This window comes from Acomys minous, assembly GCF_964271855.1.
Source record: "Acomys minous genome assembly, chromosome: 16".
In the NCBI taxonomy this organism is placed as follows: domain Eukaryota; kingdom Metazoa; phylum Chordata; class Mammalia; order Rodentia; family Muridae; genus Acomys; species Acomys minous.
The window spans coordinates 51,918,127-51,938,865 of NC_140498.1; the positions used below are offsets into that span (position 1 = coordinate 51,918,127).

General features: G+C 47.6%; 1 protein-coding gene across 1 annotated transcript in view; it reads left to right on the forward strand.

The window, feature by feature from the left end:
- BMERB1 (bMERB domain containing 1) overlaps positions 1-20,739 on the forward strand; it is a 123,340-nt gene that overhangs the window by 50,128 nt on the left and 52,473 nt on the right. The window contains exon 2 of the mRNA XM_084763546.1: positions 10,884-11,007. Coding sequence (XP_084619672.1) covers positions 10,884-11,007 — 124 coding nt within the window. The remainder of the gene's footprint in view (positions 1-10,883; positions 11,008-20,739) is intronic.

A 20,739-nucleotide genomic window follows, 5' to 3' on the forward strand; every position in this document is an offset into this window, starting at 1 on the left:
AGAAATTAAAATCAGCTGCTTTACCTCCTTGGGAAAGGATGATTCATTAAAAGCCACTGGCTGATTGCTTCTCGTTCAACTAACATCAGAGGGAAGAGGAACTCAGCACACCCTGTGACAGGCTGCCTGGGGGCTAAAGCAAGCTTCTTTCTCACATGGATGGCTGACAACAGCAAGGTTGGGCTGCTACCAGGGCTTAGTTCGGCTTAAGTTCTCTGGAATTTAAGACTCTCTCTCTTGGGCCGGGCGGTGGTGGCGCACACCTTTAATCCCAACACTTGGGAGGCAGAGGCAGGTGGATCACTGTGAGTTCAAGGCCAGCCTGGTCAACAAAGTGAGTCCAGGACAGCCAAGGCTACACAGAGAAACCTTGTCTCAAAAAAAAAAAAAAAAAGGGGGGGGGGCTGGAGAGATGGCTCGGAGGTTAAGAGCACTGGCTCCTCTTCCAAAGGTCATAAGTTCAATTCCCAGCAACCATAAGGCGGCTCACAATCATCTGTGAGATTTGGTGTCCTCTTCCGCTGTGCAGGCCAGAACACTGTAAACCAACTAACTAAATAAATAAATCTTTTTTAAAAAAAAAGAAAAAGGATCTCTCTTGGATCAAGCTCAGGAAGATATTCTGTGGAGATGTGAATTCAGGGACTAGAGTTTAATTGGGTTGCTACATTTATTCTTGAGGAAGATGACGGGCTGGGGCTGGAGAGGTGGCTAAGAGTCTCTTGCAGAGGACTAGTGTTCCCAGCACCTCACAATTCCCTGTAACTCCAGGACCAGGGATTCAATGCCCTCCTCTAGTCTACACAGAAGTATGCATACTCACACATGTACATGTTAAATTTTTTAAAATAAAATGGGTTTTAAGCCTTTTTGGTTTTTTTTTTTTGGTTTTTTGTTTTTGTTTTTGTTTATTTTTGAAACAGATTTTCTCTGTGTAGCCTTAGCTGTCCTGGACTCAATTTGTAGACCTCACAGCCTCACAGCACTCCACTTGCCTCAGCCTCCCTGAGTGCTGAGATTAAAGCTATAGACCACAATGCCTGGTTTAAATAAAGTATTTTTAAAAAAAACATTTTATTTCAATGTGGTAAAACATTTGTCTAGCACATGTGATGCCCTCAGATCCCCACACCCTAGCACCAAAACCATTAATAACAGCCCATTAATAACAGCAAACACTTCAAACAAAACAAAACAAAAAACAAACAAAAACAACAACAACAACAAAAAAACCACACCAAGACCACAACCAACATGGTCAATGTAAAAAAAAAAAAAACTAAGTAAGTATGTGGAGGTTTCACCAATAGGACGAACTGATCCTATTACCTTGGGCCTGTGTTCAGGTGACATGTTGATCCTGGTTCTAATCAGGGTCTGGAGTTTTGGCAGCTCCTCTGCTTTCTTCTTCTTCCTCCTCTTTTTTTTTTTTTTTTTTAAATTATGTATAGTGCTCTGCCTGCATGTACACCTGCAGGCCAGAAGAGGGCGTCAGATCACAGTATAGATGGTTGTGAGCCACCACGTGGTTGCTGGGAATTGAACTCAGGACCTCTGGAAGAGCAGCCAGTGCTCTTAACCCCTGAGCCATTTCTCCAGACCTTAACTCTTCTGCTTTCTAATGAAGTCTGCATGGAGTCCCAGCCCTGCCAGTCATTAGTTGACCTTGCCGTATCACTTATGACCTCTCTGGTTCTTTTAGATTCAGCTAAAAGAGATGGTTCTGACAAACACCAGAGTGTTGAGGAAAGCAAAGAACCTTCATCCTGTATAAAAAGTGAAGTATGGAAAGTGAAGTGGCAGCAAGGTGCACGGGTGCCTGGCCAGCTGTGCCTGCAGCGTACACTAACAGAGATTTCTTTTGTCAGTAGCTACTTTATTCTCCTAGCCTGCATTCATGGATGTTTCAAACTGGGAGTGATGCTGGTCTGTCATCCCAGCCCCAGGAAGGCTAAGGCTGGGAGACTAAAAGTTTGAGGCTAACCTGGGCTATGCAGTGAGAGCCTGTCTCAAAAACCCAATCAATCAGTTGATTCATCAGTCTAATGGAAGTTTCTAGATTGTTAGCTCTCACCCACTGTTACTCATTGCTTCTGTTCTTGGCTAACAAGATTCTCAAGATAAACTGCTGAGCCCGTTGGCACATCCCAGACATTCCTAGCACTCATCTCTTGGCTGCCCCTGCTGCTGCTCATGAGGCATGTGTGCCCCTGGGGTGGCATTTGGGGATAAAAAGATGGATTTAGCTGCTTCTTCCCCCAGAAGTGACTCAGCTCTTGGAAGCGCTGTGACAGCAATGGCAGTTGGAGCCCTGGGGACTTCTGCGTCTTAATGCTTTGTGCTTATCTCACAGCAAGTAAACTCAGCCACGAAATGTAGCCATCTTTCCTAGCCAGCCTAGAAGCTTCCTTGGTCTCCTCTCATGATGTATTCTCCTCAAGTGTCCAGTTGTTGGCGCTGATGGAGACATACCAGGAGGGAGTGTCTTAGGAGGCTAGTTTCCATCACACAAGTTGAGACTGAATAGAAACCACCATGTAAGACTCATCTGACTTGCCAGGGTTTGAAGTCTTTCGTTATGTAACTGGACATGACCTTTAACCCTGGTTTATCCTAAACCTCAGGGGTGCCTTTTAAACAACCTTCAACAAGTCTTGAAACTTAAGAAAGGCAGAGTGTATGTGGGCTCGCACATTGAGGGGACAGTCAGCAAGGTGGGGAAGACATCATGGCAGGAATGCGATCACGTTACTTCTGCCACCAGGAAGCAAAGAGATGGATGCTGGTGCTCAGATCACTCTCCTTTGAATTCAGTCTGGGACTCCAGCCCATAGTGCCTGCCACATTCACCATGGGTCTCCTTGACTCTGTTAACCTCTAGATGGTCCTTCAGGTGCCTGCCCAGAGGCTTGACCCCAGCAATCTTAACCTTCACAATCACCATGCCCGTTATCCTGAGAACTGCTGTTTTGCAGTCAATACACAGATGAGCATCTCTTATCTGAAATGTGTCACATTTGGGGGCCTTTTCAGATTTGTACCATTGGCATAGACCTTATGGCTTGAAGCAACTCTAATTTAGAAGGCCAGGATCCAAAATGTTCCAAAAGGTCTTCTAACCTTCTGGAAGAATCTTTTCAGATCAGTAGGGATTTTGGGTGCTCAACCTGTACTCTGATATCTTTATTATATAATGATGGCAGTGATTTTCAAGAAGGAATATGGCCCTTAAATGAATAGAATTGATCACAAGAGTTTTGGAGTAGAACATATCTATCTATCTATCTATCTATCTATCTATCTATCTATCATCTATCTATCATCTACTTATTTTGTGCCATTGGGGATCAAATCAGTGGTCCTATGCATGCCAAATAAGTACTCTACCACTGAGCTACAGCCCCAGACCATAGATCTCAGGGGTTTTTTGTTTGTTTGTTTTAGTTTTTGAGACAGGGTTTCTCTGTGTAGCCTTGGCTGTCTTGGACTTACTTTGTAGACCAGGCTGGCCTCGAACTCACAGCAATCCACCTGCCTCAGCCTCCTGAGTGCTGGGATTAAAGGCCTGTGCCACCAGGCCCGGCTAGATCTCAGTTTTAATCTCAGCCTTATCCCTTCTTTTTCAGAGCCTTAACTTCTCATCTGTGAAATTGGATAACAGTCCTGACATCCCAGGGCTATTTGGAAATCAAATAAGGTGGCAAGGGTCCTGTGTGTGGTATGAAATACTCCATCAGTTTTGGTTGCTGCTGCTGTGCAGTGTGACAGTCCATCTTCAGTGTCAAAGTCAGTGGATTTGGAATGATCTAAGAGACGCTTGTGGGTGTGTCTGAGTGAGAGTCTAAAGAGGTGTAACTTAGGAGGGAAGAGCCACCTTGAACACAGGCATCACCACTCTATGGGTTTGACTCCCACACATATAGCCGAGTGTCCAATTCACCCCTCTCTATTCTCAGACTACAAAATAGCATGGCCAGCTTCCTCGTTCTCCTACCTCCACACTTTTTCCATGACAGACACTATCCCTTCTAAAACCTTGAGCCCCAAACACTTCTCTCTTCAAGTTGTGTTGGTCAGGTGTTTTGTCACATTGACAAGAGGGTAAGTATAGAGTAAACCTGGTTTTAAAAAATTATACGTGGGGTTGGAGAGATGGCTCAGTGGTTAAGAGCACTGTCTTTTCTTCCAGGGGTCTTGAGTTCAATTCCCAGCAACCACATGGTGGCTCACAACCATCTATAATGAGATCTAGTGTCCTCTTCTGATGTACAGGTGTATATGGAGGCAGAACACTGTGTATATAATAAATAGATAAATAACGATTAAAAAATAAAATAAAATAAAAAATTATATGTATTTAATTATTGTGAGCATGTGGGTGGTGGTGCAAACATGCCGTAGCACATGCATCTCCTCATCAGAAAACTGGCAGGAGTGAGTTCTCCTTTTTCATCTTGTGGGTCCTGGGGATTAAACTTGGCATGAAGCACGTTTACCCACTGAGCAATCCTGCCAGAACCTGAGCCTCTAGTAGGGGTCGCTGGCCTGGCCGGTGGGGTCTTCAAACAGAACCTGGGAGGGGGTGCCGGAGTAAAAATAAGGGACAGGAGACACGAAGGAATGAGGGCAAGTCTGAATTCTGATCAAGCCCGTTTATTGAACATTCTTACAGGGTTTATATAGGCAATATCTAGGGCAAGGGCAGGGTTGCTGTGGGAACCTAACAGCAGAGATCCAGCCATCCGTCCTTGGCAGGAAGAACTCCAAGATTAGGGAGTAAGCTCTGAGGGAACATAGCTATGGAAGCAAGATAAGCAAGTGTCCTCCCAGGATCCAGAGGAGCCCGCTACGTGTCAGGCAGCAGTTCCCAGGTCCGGTGGAGTGGCCTGGGCTGACCTCAGCCTGCTACGTGCCAGGCAGAGGTATAGAAAATGTAATCTACAGACAAGGTGGAATTGCCCAATGTTTTAAGTTAAAAGCAGTTAACGGCAGCTCCCCACAGGCCACTACGATGTTCTTGGTTTAAAGTGTAAGGGCTGCCCTGGTGTGCTGCAGTTCTCAGTATTTGGCCTCCAAAAGCAGTTTGGTTAACTGAATGGTGCTGTGCTATGGTTCAGAGGACATGCTTATGAGCATGTGTGTGCCCCACACTTGGAAGTTATCTAGTATTGATTAGATGGGACTCATGGTTTGGGGGTGAGTAAGGTGAGAGGGCCCCATGATCTGGGTCCATTTGAATTCCATCTTTACAATACTTTGATGCTGTAATAAGGTGCTGCTGGGTAAATTACTTTCCCCTCACTGTGTAGCTACAGATTTTTTTAAAACTTTATTTAATTCATTTATGCGAATACTCTGCTTGCAAGTACACCTGCAGGCCAGAAGAGGGCATCAGATCACATTATAAATGGTTGTGAGCCACCATGTGGTTGCTGGGAATTGAACTCAGGATGTCTGGGAGAGCAGTCAGTGCTCTTAACCACTAAGCCATCTCCAGCCTGCTACAGATGTTTTTTGAACTTCTGACCCTACTGGGACTAGAGTCATGCATCACCACACCCGGTGTGTGCCGTGCCGGGGCTAGAACTCAGGGCTTCATGCATGCTAAGCAAGGACTCTACTAATTGAGCCGCATGCTCAGTCCATCACTTGTCTTTTCTAAGCCCAGGACTTAGGTGCGTTAAGACAGAGCCCGCAGCACATGGTGGAACTGCGGCCCTGTTTTGCACAGGAAGAAAATGATTTGGCAGGGACAGGACATATGACACCATGTGGCTGGTGACTTAGAACAAGTGTGCCAATGCGGGCCCTTCGCAGGTTCCTCATGGACTTCCTTTTCCTCCCCACAGTCACCCATCTCCGCTGCTTTCTGGGATACCTGGTGCTTCCAGGCCTGAGAGAATGGCATCCTGACCCCGCTAGTATGGGATGAGGACAAATGGTGACAGGTTAAGCAAGTGCAGTGGTCCTTCAAAGGTTCCTTGTGACCAGATATGGAATACAGAATACAGGGCAGTTCATTCCTCATGACTGCCAGGGTAGGGACCCCCTGACTATCTGGTCACAGAGCTCTGCTGAGCCAGAGTGATTGACAGACTGCCCAAGTTCCTACAGAGAGTGAGGCATATACCTAGCACTCCAGATCATGTCATCAGATTTCAGAAAGCACCATTCATCCCAAGTCACCCTTCAAAAGCTGGGTGCCCAGCATCAGCAAAGCTGCATACAGTTATGGTCAGCTGATCTGAATGTTGTAGTGTGTGTGTGTGTGTGTGTGTGTGTGTGTGTGTGTGTGTGTGTGTACATGGAAGCCAGAAATTGACATTAGGTGTCTTCCTCTAACGCTCCCCACTTTATTTTTTTTGAGACGGGGTCTCTCACTGAACCTGGGCCTAATTGATTCAGTTAAGCTGGCTGGCCAGCAAGCTCCAGGGATCTGCGTGTTTTCACATGCCTCTCATCCCCAGTGCTGGTGTTATGGATGCCTGCTGTCATGAGCACACCATGCCAGAAACATAGGTGAACATGTTTGTGTCTTTCTACAATGTCAGATTTGTCCAATAACAATAAATTCACACAGTTTATAGGCTTCTGTGACAGCAATTTGTCATATAATACACCTGCCTCGGTAGCCTCGCTGAGATGAATGCAACCTTTTTTTTTTAATTCCAGTCTTAGTTATGAATATTAATTCTCTGATTCCACAGAGCACAGTAAATATATCTATTTATATGCCCATGGAGAGCTCAAAAGGGTTCAGAAATGGGCTGAGAAAGAGTCTGTATCAATAAGACAAGCAACTGGAGTGGCCTGCTGCCAGAGCTACTGGAGTCAGGTTAGAGAGCAAAGCTGTGGAGTTCAGCTGTGACGTAAAAAGCCAAACTGGATATGGAACATGAAACAATAGGTCAAGTCCAGGCCCGGGTGGGCAAATGAGTGGATTGGCAGGCAGCTGACCAGGCTGCATCAATGGCAGGGGAGGGAGCTGAGCCAAAGCTGCGGGCACAGCTGCTGGTGTGCCCTTAACCCACACACCAACTATCTGATGACAGGGTGATGTAGTGTGTGACGTAGTGAGTAATGAGTGAAGACGGGGTGATGTAGTGTGAGGTGCTTGTCACTTTATGTGATCCAGGTAATGGAATTACCCACTTCTCTTGGTCCGATGTGTCTGATAAGTTCTTGAGCCCAGTTTCCTGATAGGATTTTAATATACCTAGGTGCTCAATAGAGTCAATTCTGCACCATAAAATCACAGGGAAAGTTGTTTATTGGCTGTGCTGGGCGGGTGGTTCCTGGCAGAGGGTGTCATTTCTGGGTCCATTCAGGGGCAAAAGCTGCTTGTAAAATGGAGTATCCTAGGGCAAGGCATGAGCTGAAAGACCCCCTATTTTATTTATTTATTTATTGTTTGTTTGTTTGTTTTTGTTTTGATTTTTGGTTGTTTTCGACACAGAGTTTCCTCTGGGTAGCTTTGGCTGTCCTGAACTCACTTTGTAGACAGAGATCCACCTGCCTCTGCCTCCTGAGTGCTGGGATTACAGGCGTACAGCACCACGCCTGGGGTAAGACCACTGTTTTATACAACATAGAGTAAGTTAGAGCAGGGCACAGCTGGGTCCCAGCACTTGACACACCCACATGGGTGCTTGGGGTCCAAACTCAAGGCCTCATGCCTGCATGGCAGGCACTGTACCAGCAGAGCCATCTCCCCCCCCCATTCTTTTTTTTTTCCTTTATTAATTTATTCTTGTTACATCTCAATGGTTATCCCATCCCTTGTATCCTCCCATTCTTCCCTCCCTCCCATTTTCCCCTTATTCCCCTCCCCTATGACTGTTCCTGAGGGGGATTACCTCCCCCTATATATGCTCATAGGGTATCAAGTCTCTTCTTGGTAACCTGCTGTCCTTCCTCTGAGTGCCACCAGGTCTCCCCCTCCAGGGGACATGGTCAAAGTTGAGGCACCAGAGTACGTGTGAAAGTCAGACCCCACTCTCCACTCTACTGTGGAGAATGTTCTGTCTATTGGCTAGATCTGGGTAGGGGCTCCCCCCCCCATTCTTAATAACTAAAAAAAACAAGATTTATTTATTTATTATATATAAAATGTTCTGCCTTCATGGCTTTACATTGGGAAACAATTCGTAATCCAGCCACAAGTAGAAGTGGCTGGGCTTTCGCCACTGCAGAGGAGCAGCTGAGGCCAGGGAAGTGCACGTAATACATGCAGACTGAGAAGAGCAAAGGGTGAGCAATTGAGACTCACCAAACCAGCTCTACAGAGCCGGCAGGGGAAGGATATGTGCTTAATGGTTTATACATCTATATAATAACTTTTTTTTTTTTCAAGACAGGGTTTCTCTGTATAACAGCCTTGGCTGTCCTGGACTTGCTTTGGCCTTGAACTCAGAGATCTACCTGCCTCCCTCTCCCAAGTGCTGGGATTAAAGGTGTGCACTGCAACCACCACCCAGCATAATAAACATTTTAAACTACTAACATTTTAGTACCTCTTTATTCTTTTTAAAATGTTTGAGGTGGGAAGGAGCAGAGTTCGGTTCCCAGCATCCACATCAGGTGGCTCACAACCTGTGACTCCGCCTGCAGGGGACTTTACACCTTGGCCACATGTGGGTAATTTTATACAGAGGCCGGGTGAATTGCCCCTTTGATGTCATATTGGTGCCCAGAAAGTCTGGACTTTGGATTTCAGATTTTTGGTTTTGGATTTGGGATTCTTAACCTCGTTTGCCCTAACATGGTGGACAACCCCCATGGACTACATGGACTACCATGAGCAGTGGTGGGTACGGTGGCACAGGCCTGTCACCCAGCACTAGGAAGGCAGAGGCAGGATGGGAGTTCAAGGTCGTTTCAAGGTCAACCTGGGCTACATGAATTCTGGTCTCAGAATCAAACAAACTTAAACCTTGTGCCTGTGTGTCTGTCTTTGTTTTTCTGAATGTGATAGCTAGTACACTTATTTAATTTATGTGTGCTGGCGTTCCGCCTGCATGTGTCCCAGTGCATGTGGAGACTAGAAGAGGCCATCATGTTCGCTGGGACTGGAGTTAAAGAGAATTGTGGGTGCTGGGAATCGAACCTGGGTCTTCTGGAAGAGCAGCCAGCGCTTTTAAGTGCTAAGCCATCTCTCCCATCCCTGATATAGTTTCTTATATATAGCTCTTATGTATGGGGATGTGTGTAAGTCTGGCCATAGTGGACTGGAAGAGGGGCAGGGTATAGCTTAGTAGCCTAGTGGGGCTAAGGGCCTACAAGCGCCCATATTTGATTCTTAGCATTGAAAGTTTAAAAAAAAAAAAAGGCTGAAGAGATGGCTTAGCGGTTAAGAGCCCTGTCTGCTCTTCCAGAGGTCCTGAGTTCAATTCCCAGCAACCACATGGTGGCTCACAACCACCTAAACCCTCTAATGCCCTCTTCTGGCACGCAGGTATACATGCAGATAGAACATTCATATAAATTAAAAAAGAAAGAAAGTTAAAAAAAAATGACTGAAAAATAAAAATAAAGGCCCAGAAGGATGTCTATTAAGTGTGATTAATGGCTCTCTCTGGATGGTGTGGCTGTGGACAATATTTTATTATATTTACTTATTTATTTATTGTGGGGGGAGGATACACATGTGTCACAGTGTATGTGTGGAGGTCAGAGGAGAATGTGCCGGGGTGGTTCCTCCGATCCTTTTTTTGTAGACCAGGCTGGCCTCAAGATAATAGCGATCCACCTGCCTCTGCCTCCCCAGTGCTGGGATTAAAGGCTTTCCTCCCATCTGTGTTCTGATACTTGAATTCAGATCATCAGTCTTGGCAGCAAGAACCTTTACCTGGTAGCCAGGCGTGGTGATGCACGCCTTTAATCCCAGCACTTGGAGGCAGAGGCAAGTGGATCGCTGTGAGTTCGAGGCCAGCCTGGTCTACAATGAGAGTCCAGGACAGCCAAGGCTACACAGAGAAACCCTGTCTGGGTTGGGGGGGGCGGGGGAAGAACCTTTACCTGTCTCACTAGCCTTGAATTTTTTTTCCTGTTTTTTTCCTATCAGAGTTCTCTTTAATTTCCCACAGCAGACCTATGTTACTTTGTATCACTACTATTTACATTACTTAGTAGTACCTTAAAATAATTACAACATAGACTTTTCTTTTGCTTAGACTCATCCTTAGTCTTTGAGGCTTGGGTATGTAAAGTGGCCATGGTCAAACAGGCAAAACTAAAGGGCTGGGACCAGGGAGTGACGATGCCTTGAGAAAGTTCACATGACCCCACTGAGCCTCTGCAGCCATCCTACCAGGCTCCACAGATGCCTTGGCTAAGAAAAAAAGGTTGATTTTAGTGAAGGTCAGAAAGTTCAAGTCTGGGTGATGCCTCATGCCGAGTCGTGATGCAGATAGTATCAGGGTAGCAGGTGGGTGCTGGACAGGTGAGCCAGCTGGGGGAGTGGAACAAGCTTTACCACAGGCTGCTTCCTAGGTAACCCAGGGCTGTGAGAGGACCGTGTATCGCAGCCCCCACCCTCTCTCGGCTCCATCGCGCTGGGGACCAAACCTCAACACAAGTCACATTTACACCATGTTCCTTCTCGCACACATGCTCTCAGACCAGTTCGTGTCTCTGCTCCTGCGGTAGGTCATGGCTGCTGAGACATGGTTGTTTCCCAGAGCAATAGCACAGTTTTCTCTGTAGGAATTCTAACTTTTGGAGAGAAAGGATCTCAAGGTTTCCCAGACAAAGCTCGAACTCACAGCCCTCCTGCCTCTGCACCCCTACTAGCTGGGATGAGGAAACACATCCCCTATTTCTAGTGGGAACTTTTGAACGCCCCATGGCCTCCACACCCTGACACCAGTCTCCTGTTCACGCAGGCCAGCTGGACATCATCTCTATGGCTGAGACCAGCATGATGCCGGAGGAGATTGAGCTGGAGATGGCGAAAATCCAGCGTCTCCGTGAAGTTCTGGTCCGTCGAGAGTCTGAACTCAGGTTCATGTGAGTGAGTAGGGAAGCAAGGGGAGAGGTGTGGAGCCCAGAGGCAGCGGGTGTGGAGCCCAGAGGCAGCGGGTGTGGAGCACCGAGGCAGCGGGTGTGGAGCACCGAGGCAGTGTGTGTGGAGCCCAGAGGCAGTGTGTGTGGAGCCCAGAGGCAGTGGGTGTGGAGCCCAGAGGCAGTGGGTGTGGAGCACCGAGGCAGTGTGTGTGGAGCACCGAGGCAGTGTGTGTGGAGCCCAGAGGCAGCGTGTGTGGAGCACCGAGGCAGCGTGTGTGGAGCCCAGAGGCAGCGGGTGGGGAGCACCAAGGCAGCGGGTGTGGAGCACCGAGGCAGTGTGTGTGGAGCACCGAGGCAGTGTGTGTGGAGCCCAGAAGCACCAGGTGTGGAGCCCAGAGGCAGCGGGTGGGGAGCATCAAGGCAGTGTGTGTGGAGCACCAAGGCAGTGTGTGTGGAGCACCGAGGCAGTGTGTGTGGAGCCCAGAGGCAGCATGGAGAACACAGGAGAGACTGAGCATCATGCACTGAGGTCATCCTTAGAGGCTCCAAGAAACCCTCATGGATGCCACATGCTCTTTTTTTTTTTTTTTTGGTTTTGCAAGACAGGGTTTCTCTGTGTAGCCTTGGCTGTCCTGGACTCTCTTTGTAGACCAGGCTGGCCTCGAACTCACAGCGATCCACCTGCCTCTGCCTCTGCCTCCTGAGTGCTGGGTTTAAAGACATGTGCCACCACGCCTGGCTTTAAAATTACTGCTTTCTTTCTTCCTTCCTTTCTTCTTCTTCTTCTTCTTCTTCTTCTTCTTCTTCTTCTTCTTCTTCTTCTTCTTCTTTAGATACGGTTTCTTTGTAATAGCCCTGGCTGCCCTGGAACTCAATATGTAAATCAGGCTGGCCTTGAACTCTGCCTGGGCCTGGGAGTCTTATGAAATTTGTCTTTATGTTTCAACTTTGCTATTTTAAGTGGGAAATACTGGAAACTGGTTATTTATGGCATTTTAATTTTCTTTATTTATGGCATGTGGGTGTCAGATTTTGGAGTTACAGACAGTAGTGAGCTGCCATGTGGGTGTTGGGAATTGAACCCAGGTCCTCTGGAAAAACAGTCAGTGCTCCCAACTGCTGAGCCATCTCTCCAGCCCGATTTGTGACATTTTTCAAATGCTCTGCTCTCTGACCTGTAAGCGGTAGGTGTGTTTTTGTTGTATTGAGAAATGCTTTTAAACTCCCTGGCTCCTTGGAGCTGTGCTGGGCTTGGCTCACCAGCTCATGAGTGAACGTTAGAATACTAACTATGTGGGGCCCTGCAGGGGGTGCTGTGACGGCCACAATCCGGATGCATAATTTATTCAGGTATTGAACACACAAGTGTGTTTATGCAATCATGTACACATGCTAGTGTCGGTGTGGGTGTGTACGCACATGTGTATGTGGAAAGCTAGGCTCTCATTTTGAACCAGGGGAAATATAAAGCTGATATATTGAGTGAGCCAGCAATGGCATTCCAGGAAAAGGTGAATAGTCTGTTAATGTACAGCCCGCCTCTTGCTTGTTCTAAGGAGATGTACTACGGCATTTAGAGGTAACTTTTTAAAAATTATGCAAAACATATAAAATGCATCTTTGCACAAATATTAATTCTATATGCAAAAAAGGATCTCAGATTCCCACTATAACCTAGAGAAGTGGGTATTGTCATCTACTACCCCTTATTTTGTTTTGTTTTGTGACAAACAGTGTCTCACTATGTATCCCAGACTAGCCTCACAAATGCTACATACTGATGCGCACCTTGTTCAGCGGGGTTGAATTCAGGCTAGCCTCTTTCCAAAGCCGCAGTTGTTTCCCCGTCTTTCATTACAAGTGGGGACATGCACAGGCACTGACTGGTGTGGGGTAAGAGCCCGCTGTCTGCGCTGGGAGGGACTTCGACCGGGCAAAGCGGCATGAAGCCAGTCAGGTGGCTCAGACTCCCTGGGCTTTGGTACCCTCAAGTGCTGATGGGGAGAGAGCACCTTCCTCTGGGGCTACCTGGTGATCTGGGTCTGCAGAGCTCAGGATTCCTTGGAGAAGGAGCAGAGAGTCTTCCAAGAGAAAATATGTTCTACAACTGGGTCCTACCAGGCACAGGATGAGCATTTAGAACCCAAGCACAGCAAAGGATTAGGAGATGGGGACTCTTATCAGCACCATGGAACCTAAGGGGATCAGAACGGGGCCTCCAAACACAGGCTTTGCAAAGCCAAGGTTCAGCCGCCCTCCCTGGCTTTGGGAGCACACGGCAGCTCCGTAACTTGAGATGCTTATGCCCGAGTGAATTTAGTTCCATCAAGCAAGAGCTGTGTTTGTGTGTGCACTGCAGAGTCTCCTAGCTCATGCAAAAACAGTAGGCTAGTACAGGTCAGATCCCTAAGCATGCATCCTGCCCAGGCTGCTGGACGTGGAGTGCGTGGTAACTCTAAAAAGACAGTCAGTGCAGCTAAATCCTTATAAAATGGAAAACAAAACAAAACAGAGGTATCCAGGCTGGACAAGCCTCTCAGCTGCTGTCTGCTCAATCCCTTCTGCCAGAAGTGAAACTGAGGAGCATCCATCGCCCTCCAGACAAGTCACGCCATCAGTCCTTCCTTTGGTGACTTTTTTTTTTTCAGCGCTGCTGGTGCTGACTATGCTATTTGGTAGAGGAAGAGACAGGACACACTGTTCCCCCTTCAAACAACATTTTGTAAAATGGGGGGCAGTACTGATTGCCCCCCTTCATTCCTCTTCGCCTGTGCCAGATCATGGCTGAATGCTTCACGGGAAGACTGCTGCTGCTAGGGTGCTTCTGAGGAAGAAGGTTCCAGAAGTCTCAGTTTACAGATAAGAAACAATGGTCCCTTTGCCTGGAAATAAGCAAACCAAAACGTGGGTAAGAAACAGCCCCTCATCTAATGTGCATTAAAAATAACACAGGGAACACAAGGCTGCTTTAGAGGACTGAAGACCCCTTCAGCCTGCATGCACAGGAAGGAGGATGCGTTCGCTGCTGCAGGAGCAGTGGCTGGTAGTTTGTGAAGAGGGAAAGAGGGGGGAAGGAGAGAAGAAAAAGAGAAAGGTGGGAGGGGAGGGGAGGGGAAGGGGACGAGGGTTGTAGAAATGGCATCTACCTAATATTGAGGAGTGTTACCCGCATGTGGTAGGAACATTATCATCCTCCCCCGCCCCTCCCCCAACTCTCTCTTTGATGTTTTAAGACAAGGTTTCTCTGTCCAGGCTGGCCTCAAACTCAGAGATCCGCCTGCCTCTGCCTCCCAAGTGCTGGGACTGAAGGTGTGCGCCACAGCTAGGTTTACCCCTCTCCCTTAGCACAGCGTCTTCCAGCGTGTTGAGCAGTGCTGGGTACTTAAGCCAATGAATATTTCTCACATGTGCACTGTTATCCTTCTCAGCCACACCCAGCTTTTTTTTTTTTTTATCCCCAGACCCTTTTTTGTTTGTTTTGGGGTTTGTTTGGGTTTTTTGGATTTGTGTTTTTGTTGTTTTTGCTTTCTTGAGACAGGGGTTCACTGTGTAGCCTTGGCTGTCCTGGACTCCCTTTGTAAACCAGGGAGTGGTAGGAGAGGGAGACTTACCCTTTCCCTGAGCACTGAGTATAAGAACCTCTCCTATCACTGGGCCCAAGGCAAGGCAGCTAAGAGCCTTGCGTGGGGTGGGGGTGGGGCTCTGAAGTGTCACACAATATGCCCTGCACGTGGCATAATTTGCTCACACAAACCAACCAAATGTAGGTAGATTTAGAAACTGAGGCAAGAGAGACATGACTCACCCAAGGTCATGACTCACTCTAGTAGATGGTGTTCAGGAGAAATGGCGTGAGCCCATGATGTCTGTCTGGGAGGCACAACCTGAAGCTAAAGCCAAGCTCAATGCAAGGATCCTCTGTTCCTTAATTGGCCAGCCCTTCCAGCGCAGAGGTGAGCCCCTGCTTGGATGCCCACGTGCCCACATGCCCACATGCCAACATTGGGTTTTGTCTTTCTTCGCCATCTTTGTCAGGGCCTGAAGAAACTTGAGTCATGGCTCACTTGGTATCTAGACCACTCATGGCATTGCAGAGCCCTCCCTGCCTTATTCTCCGAGGGAGCACCTGCACCCATGGACTGTCATGAGGAGTCATGAGGACACTTCTCTCCCATCCACAGCTCTCTGATAACCCCAAGAGGCCTTCTGAGTCCCACAGACATTAGCTAGAGGCACCTGAACACTTCCAGATGTGCTAGGATTCTGACAAACAGCTGTCCTGAGGTTGCTCACTTACATTTTCTGGTTCTCCTTTAGCCGAGCACTCCCCAGGCTCTCCTGGATTCTCAGCCACATCACTCCTAGTCAACCAAGGGAGGAGCCACCTCAGACTTGCTCTGTGTAACCTTACCAGCCAGCACTGCCCCAGTCTCTAAGATGTGGCCAATACTCTTCACCCACCCAGGGCATCCTTCTTATCAACGTTACACACCCACCTTCTGGCACCGAGCACCTGCTCACTGCTGCTGAGCCTCAGCTTGCTAGCGTTACCTCGCCTACTCAGTGTCAGGTCCCAAAGCAGCTCAGACAAATGGCTGACTGAGCTGCCCACTAACACATCAGAGCAGCCACTAGTCACCAGGTTCTCCCAGCATCTGAAGTACCTGTTACAGAGTCTGGCTTCTTAGCACTTCTCACCTTGCTCCTTACCCTAACCCTCTCTAGCCCAGAGGCTGGGATTTGCTTCCCTTCCCTCAGCTTTTCCTTTTTTATATATATAACTCAGCCACATTTTGTGTTTTCTTAGTCCTCAGCTCTTGGTTCCTGGCTCCATCTCTTGCCCTGTCTTCCCTTCTCTTCTCTATTCTTTCTCTTCTCTTCCTCCCTCAACACCCCCCCCACGACACACACACACACACACACACACACACACACACACACACATATACACACACACACACACACCCCATGCCCATGCCCTGGTTCAGTCTGGACCCTTCCAGATGCCTCTACTGAACTCTCCCTCACATCTACAATAACACCCATCTCCTCAACCTCAGAGTGGTTGCCTTGAGTTGAGGTAGGGAGCAGACACAAGTCATGTTGGGTGTCCTTTCTTTGGGTAGACACTGTGCTAGGCAGCTTTCTGTTCCAATTTCAAATGCCTGGGATAACAGATGCATAAAGGACTGTCCTGGCTTATTGTTTCAGGTCTGGGATCTGTTGGTCTCATTACTGTGAGCCTGGGATGAAGTGGGAAACCCAGAAAGGGAGGAAGAAGAGATGGGGTTCCAGAATTCTCTACAAAAGAATTCCCCCCTATGACCCAACTTCCTCTTACTCGGCTCCACTGCTTAAAGGCTCACTGCCTCTCACATCACCATGTTTGGATCAACCCTTTAACACATGGGCCTGTAGGAGAATTCCCGATCCAGGACCTGCAGATCCTAAGTCCCTAGGTAGCAAAGCCAGCCCACTACTTGCTGTGGAGCCTTGTTTCTGCAAGGATTTCTGGGGCCCCCTGTAGTGGCTCATTTTGATTAGCAGTTTGAATGAATTTAGAACACCCAGAAAACACAGCTCTGGGGGTTTTGGGGGCAGTTTCCACAGGGGTTAAACTGAGGAGGGCAGACCCATGCTCACTGTGGACAGCACTACCCATTGGGCCGAGAACGCAGACTGATGGTAAGAGGAGACAGCAGAAAGCCCCCTGGGCAGCAGCACCATCTCGCTGCTTCCTGATGGTGGATGCGATGTGACCAGATGTCTCATCTTCCTGCTGCCATGCTCTCTTTTCTAGGATGGACCGCACCCATAAACAGTAGGCCCAAATGAGTCCTTCCACTCTTCCACTGCTCTTTGTCAGCTATTTTGTCTTAATAGAAAAAGTAGCTATGGTACTCACAGCACAGAGTACTAACCATCTGATCACAGCGAGCTATAGGGGACCTGTGAGATTCACAATATTGATATTTTTTTTTGAGTCCTTCCTCTGGGCCCTGGCACATACTAAATGCTTCCTAACAGAGGGATATACCAAGACACCCAGGCCCATGTAGTCAAGTTATATGCCACAGTCAGCTGCAAGGGCCAGGTATGTAGCCTGGTCCATAAAGGAGCCCCCAGCGGCGTGTGTTTCCCAATCTCAATACCTAGTGTGTTTTCTCTCTGTGTCTTCCCTTTAGCTTGCCCTCTGGCTTTGAACCTACAAAATGGCATTTGAGATCTCTTTGCTGAAGTTTGTGGATCTTTATGAACTTTCCTAGGAGAAACCAGGGATCCCCTTGAGTCCCACAGAACCCCTGCAGCAGCCAGCAGGCAGCTGGAAGCTAATGCCTTGGGCTGTCCTTCCCCCTGGACACTGTGCTCTCTCCCATCCTGCTCTGCTGCTACAACCTCAGACTCCTTCATCCCAGCCCGGGATCACATCATTAGCTTGTGATACCTCCTGTAGTCCTTGGCTGCCTGGCTCAGCGTCTCTCTGTCTCGTATCTGTCCCTGTTCCTGCTGTTTATCTGGGTTCCAGAAAATTAAGTGTCCTGAGCCTCCCAGTGGGGTGGCCTGGTTATCCCCACACTCCACCTGCTGGTTGGATTTTCTTGAAAGGGACACGTGGCCTGCCTCTCAGCTTGCTCCAGGCCTTTGCTGCTTTAATCAGCCTGAGTCAGAACTGCATCGGGCAAGGAAGATGACTGTGCAAAGGCGTGTCTCAGGAGTGAGGTCCTGGGGTTCTAACACTTCCAAAGCTGTGTTTGAACCTTAGAACCATTTCATTAAGAAGCATAAGGTTTGAGGAAGAGCGTATGTCCTAGGATCCTGGCAGAGATCCCAAGAGGGGCAGCCCACCATGTGGATAATAGCTACACGCGAAGAAGATTCCCTGTGTTGTGTTATCCTCATCTGCTCTGGAGGCAGATGATATCACATTCTCACTATATAGATGAGACACAGGAGCACAGAGAGGTCAGGACACTTGCCCAGGCTTGCACAGGTTCTGACATACAGATGATAGTGGTATAGCCTGGGGTCTCTGCAGACTGAGGCTGGAGACAAATCAATGGTCTCTATCATTAAGTTTCTCAACTGTCTTAGCTCTTGTTTGTATTACCAACTGTGTGGCCTAGAACAAACATTTGCCTTGTCGAAGCCTCAGTTTCTCCACGTGTACAACAGGGACAATTCTGTCTCCCTGGTAGTGCTGTAGCAGGGGGGCAAACAGGCATGGCACAGATGAAGCTGGCTGACTCTCTCCTTTCAGTCCCTGGCACTGTGCTCTGGGGGAGGGTAGAGCACCGTGATGGCTTCCTCTCCTTCCCTGGAAGAAGCTGCGGCCGAGGAGCTGTCCCGAGAGTCTCTGATGATGGGCTGGCTCTGGATGTAGCTCTAGCAAATCTGTGGGGCTGGGGGTGAAGCGGAGATTCTAGAAATCTTGCCAAGTTGTAAAGGAAGTCCTGGGTTCGCCCCCCACACCACAGGCCAATAGCCCTAGCACTCAAGGATCAGAAGTTCCTTGAGTTCTAGAAGGTTATCCTTGGCTACATAATGAGCTGAATGAGGGACAGCCTGGGCTACATGAAATTATTTCAAAACTGAACTTTACCACTGGGCCCAAACTTTATTATTATTATTTATTATTAAAAGTCTGTATTTGGGGGCTGGAGAGATGGCTCAGGGATTAAGATCACTGAGTTCAATTCCCAGAAACCACCTGGTGGCTCACAGCCATCTATAATGAGATCTGGTGCCCTCTTCTGGTGGGCAGGCATACATTCAGGCAGAATATTGTATACATAATAAATAAATAAATAAATAATCTTTTTTAAAAGTCTGTATTTTTCTCTTCCCTTTAACCTGTTAGGAAGAGCTTCAAGCTAAGAGCAAAACAAAACACAGTGTGTTTGTGTAACATGCCTTAGCCGCACTCTGCCCGGTTGCAGTCTAATTTTAAATAGAATCTCTCAGAATGGGTCACTGTTCCCAGAGCCAGGTGGGAAGAGACACCCTTAATTGCAAAAGATCTAAAAAGCATCTCTCTTGGGGAAAAATATGTAAGAATTGGAGGCACAGTAAAGGAAGTGGGGGAAGAGGCCTGGAGGGGACAGGAACGGGGCAGAGGAGCAAGAGAGAGGACAAACAATGAGCAGGCCACAAAATGGCTGGATTTCTTTTTCATTGTGTCTTGCTATGTAACTCAGGTTAGCCTCAAACTCATGGGTCTCCTGCTTCAACTTCCTGAGTGCTGGGATTACAGGAGGATATTGCTGCCACCCCCACCCCCAAGCCTGACTCCCCGGAGGAATTTTTCTAAATGTTTTGGAGATTGTGGGGCGGGTTTAGGTTGGATGAAGAGAGCTCAGGCCTGGAGCTGTGACCCAGGGTGGGATGCAGCACTAGGCTGAAGTGTTCAGCCTGTCACAAAAATATTGTCTAGGGCTCATTGTGTGGTGAAAATATGTTATCCCAGTACTTAGGAGGCAGAGGCAGAGGCAAGAGAATGGTGAGTTGGAGGCCAGCGAGGTCTACCTAGTAAGAGCCTTCTTCCCACCCATAAACCCACTAAAAACCATCTCTCCAGTCTTCGAACTAGGATCTTGAACATGCCATGTAAGTGCTCTACAGCTGAGCCACACCCCAAACCCAATACTTTGATTTCGTTATTGTTGCTTTGAAACACATTTTGCTATATCAGATCAAGAAATAAAGAGAGAAAAGCACGTGGGGAGAACACTACCCTACAAAAACACTTACACACGAGCAACAGAGGGAAGACCCCACAATGATCCCAAGAGTCGCATTTGCGATAGAAAACTCAAAACAAAACCAGGGGCTGGAAAGATGGCTCAGAAGTTAAGAGCACTGGCTGTTCTTCCAGAGGTCCTGAGTTCAATTCCCAGCAACCACATGGTGGCTCACAACCATCTATAATGAGATCTGGTGCCCTCTTCTGGCCTGCAGGTGAACATGGAGGCAGAGTACTGTATACATAATAAATAAATAAATAAATCTAAAAAAAAAAAAAAACAAAAAACAAAAAAAAAACAAAGAAAAGAAAAAGAAAAAAACCAGAAGCAACTCGAACCTTGCCAGCAGTTGAAAGCACAAATTAGTTATGGCCTAGTTATATGGTAAAATAAAATACAGCTATGTATATGCATCAATATCAAGCATGCGCACAGTACATCACAGAAGCAAAATGGTGCACTGAGGAGCCCTCTGTGCACAGTAACATGCCCAGTACAGAGGCATGAGAGCCTAAGATCAATCCCCAGAGCCTACACAGGAAAGATGCGCCTGGTGGTGAGGCAGCAGTGTGTGCCTATAATTCTGGCCTTGGGAGATTGAGACAAGAGGCCCCCTGAGGCTTACCGGCCAGCTAGCCTAGATTAATCAGTGAGATCCAGGCCTGATTCATAAAATAAAGTGGATGGCATCTGAAGAGATGCACATTCAAACTCACAAAACCAAAAAGCATGGTAGGTTAAAAAAAAACAAACTTGTGTAAAGATGAAAATATAAATACAAAAAATCAAAGTCTATCACAATGTAGGCATTCAATATGGATAGTACAGGTATAAAATAAAATATTAACATAAACAGTTAGCCAGCTCGTGATAGAACTCAGTTCTCAGGGGATGAGGGAGATGTAAGGAGTCGGGGTACAGTGCTTGTGAGCATCATGCAGTAGTTACCCCCAGCTTGGAGCACGTCACAGCGCTATGACTCCACGGGCTGCAT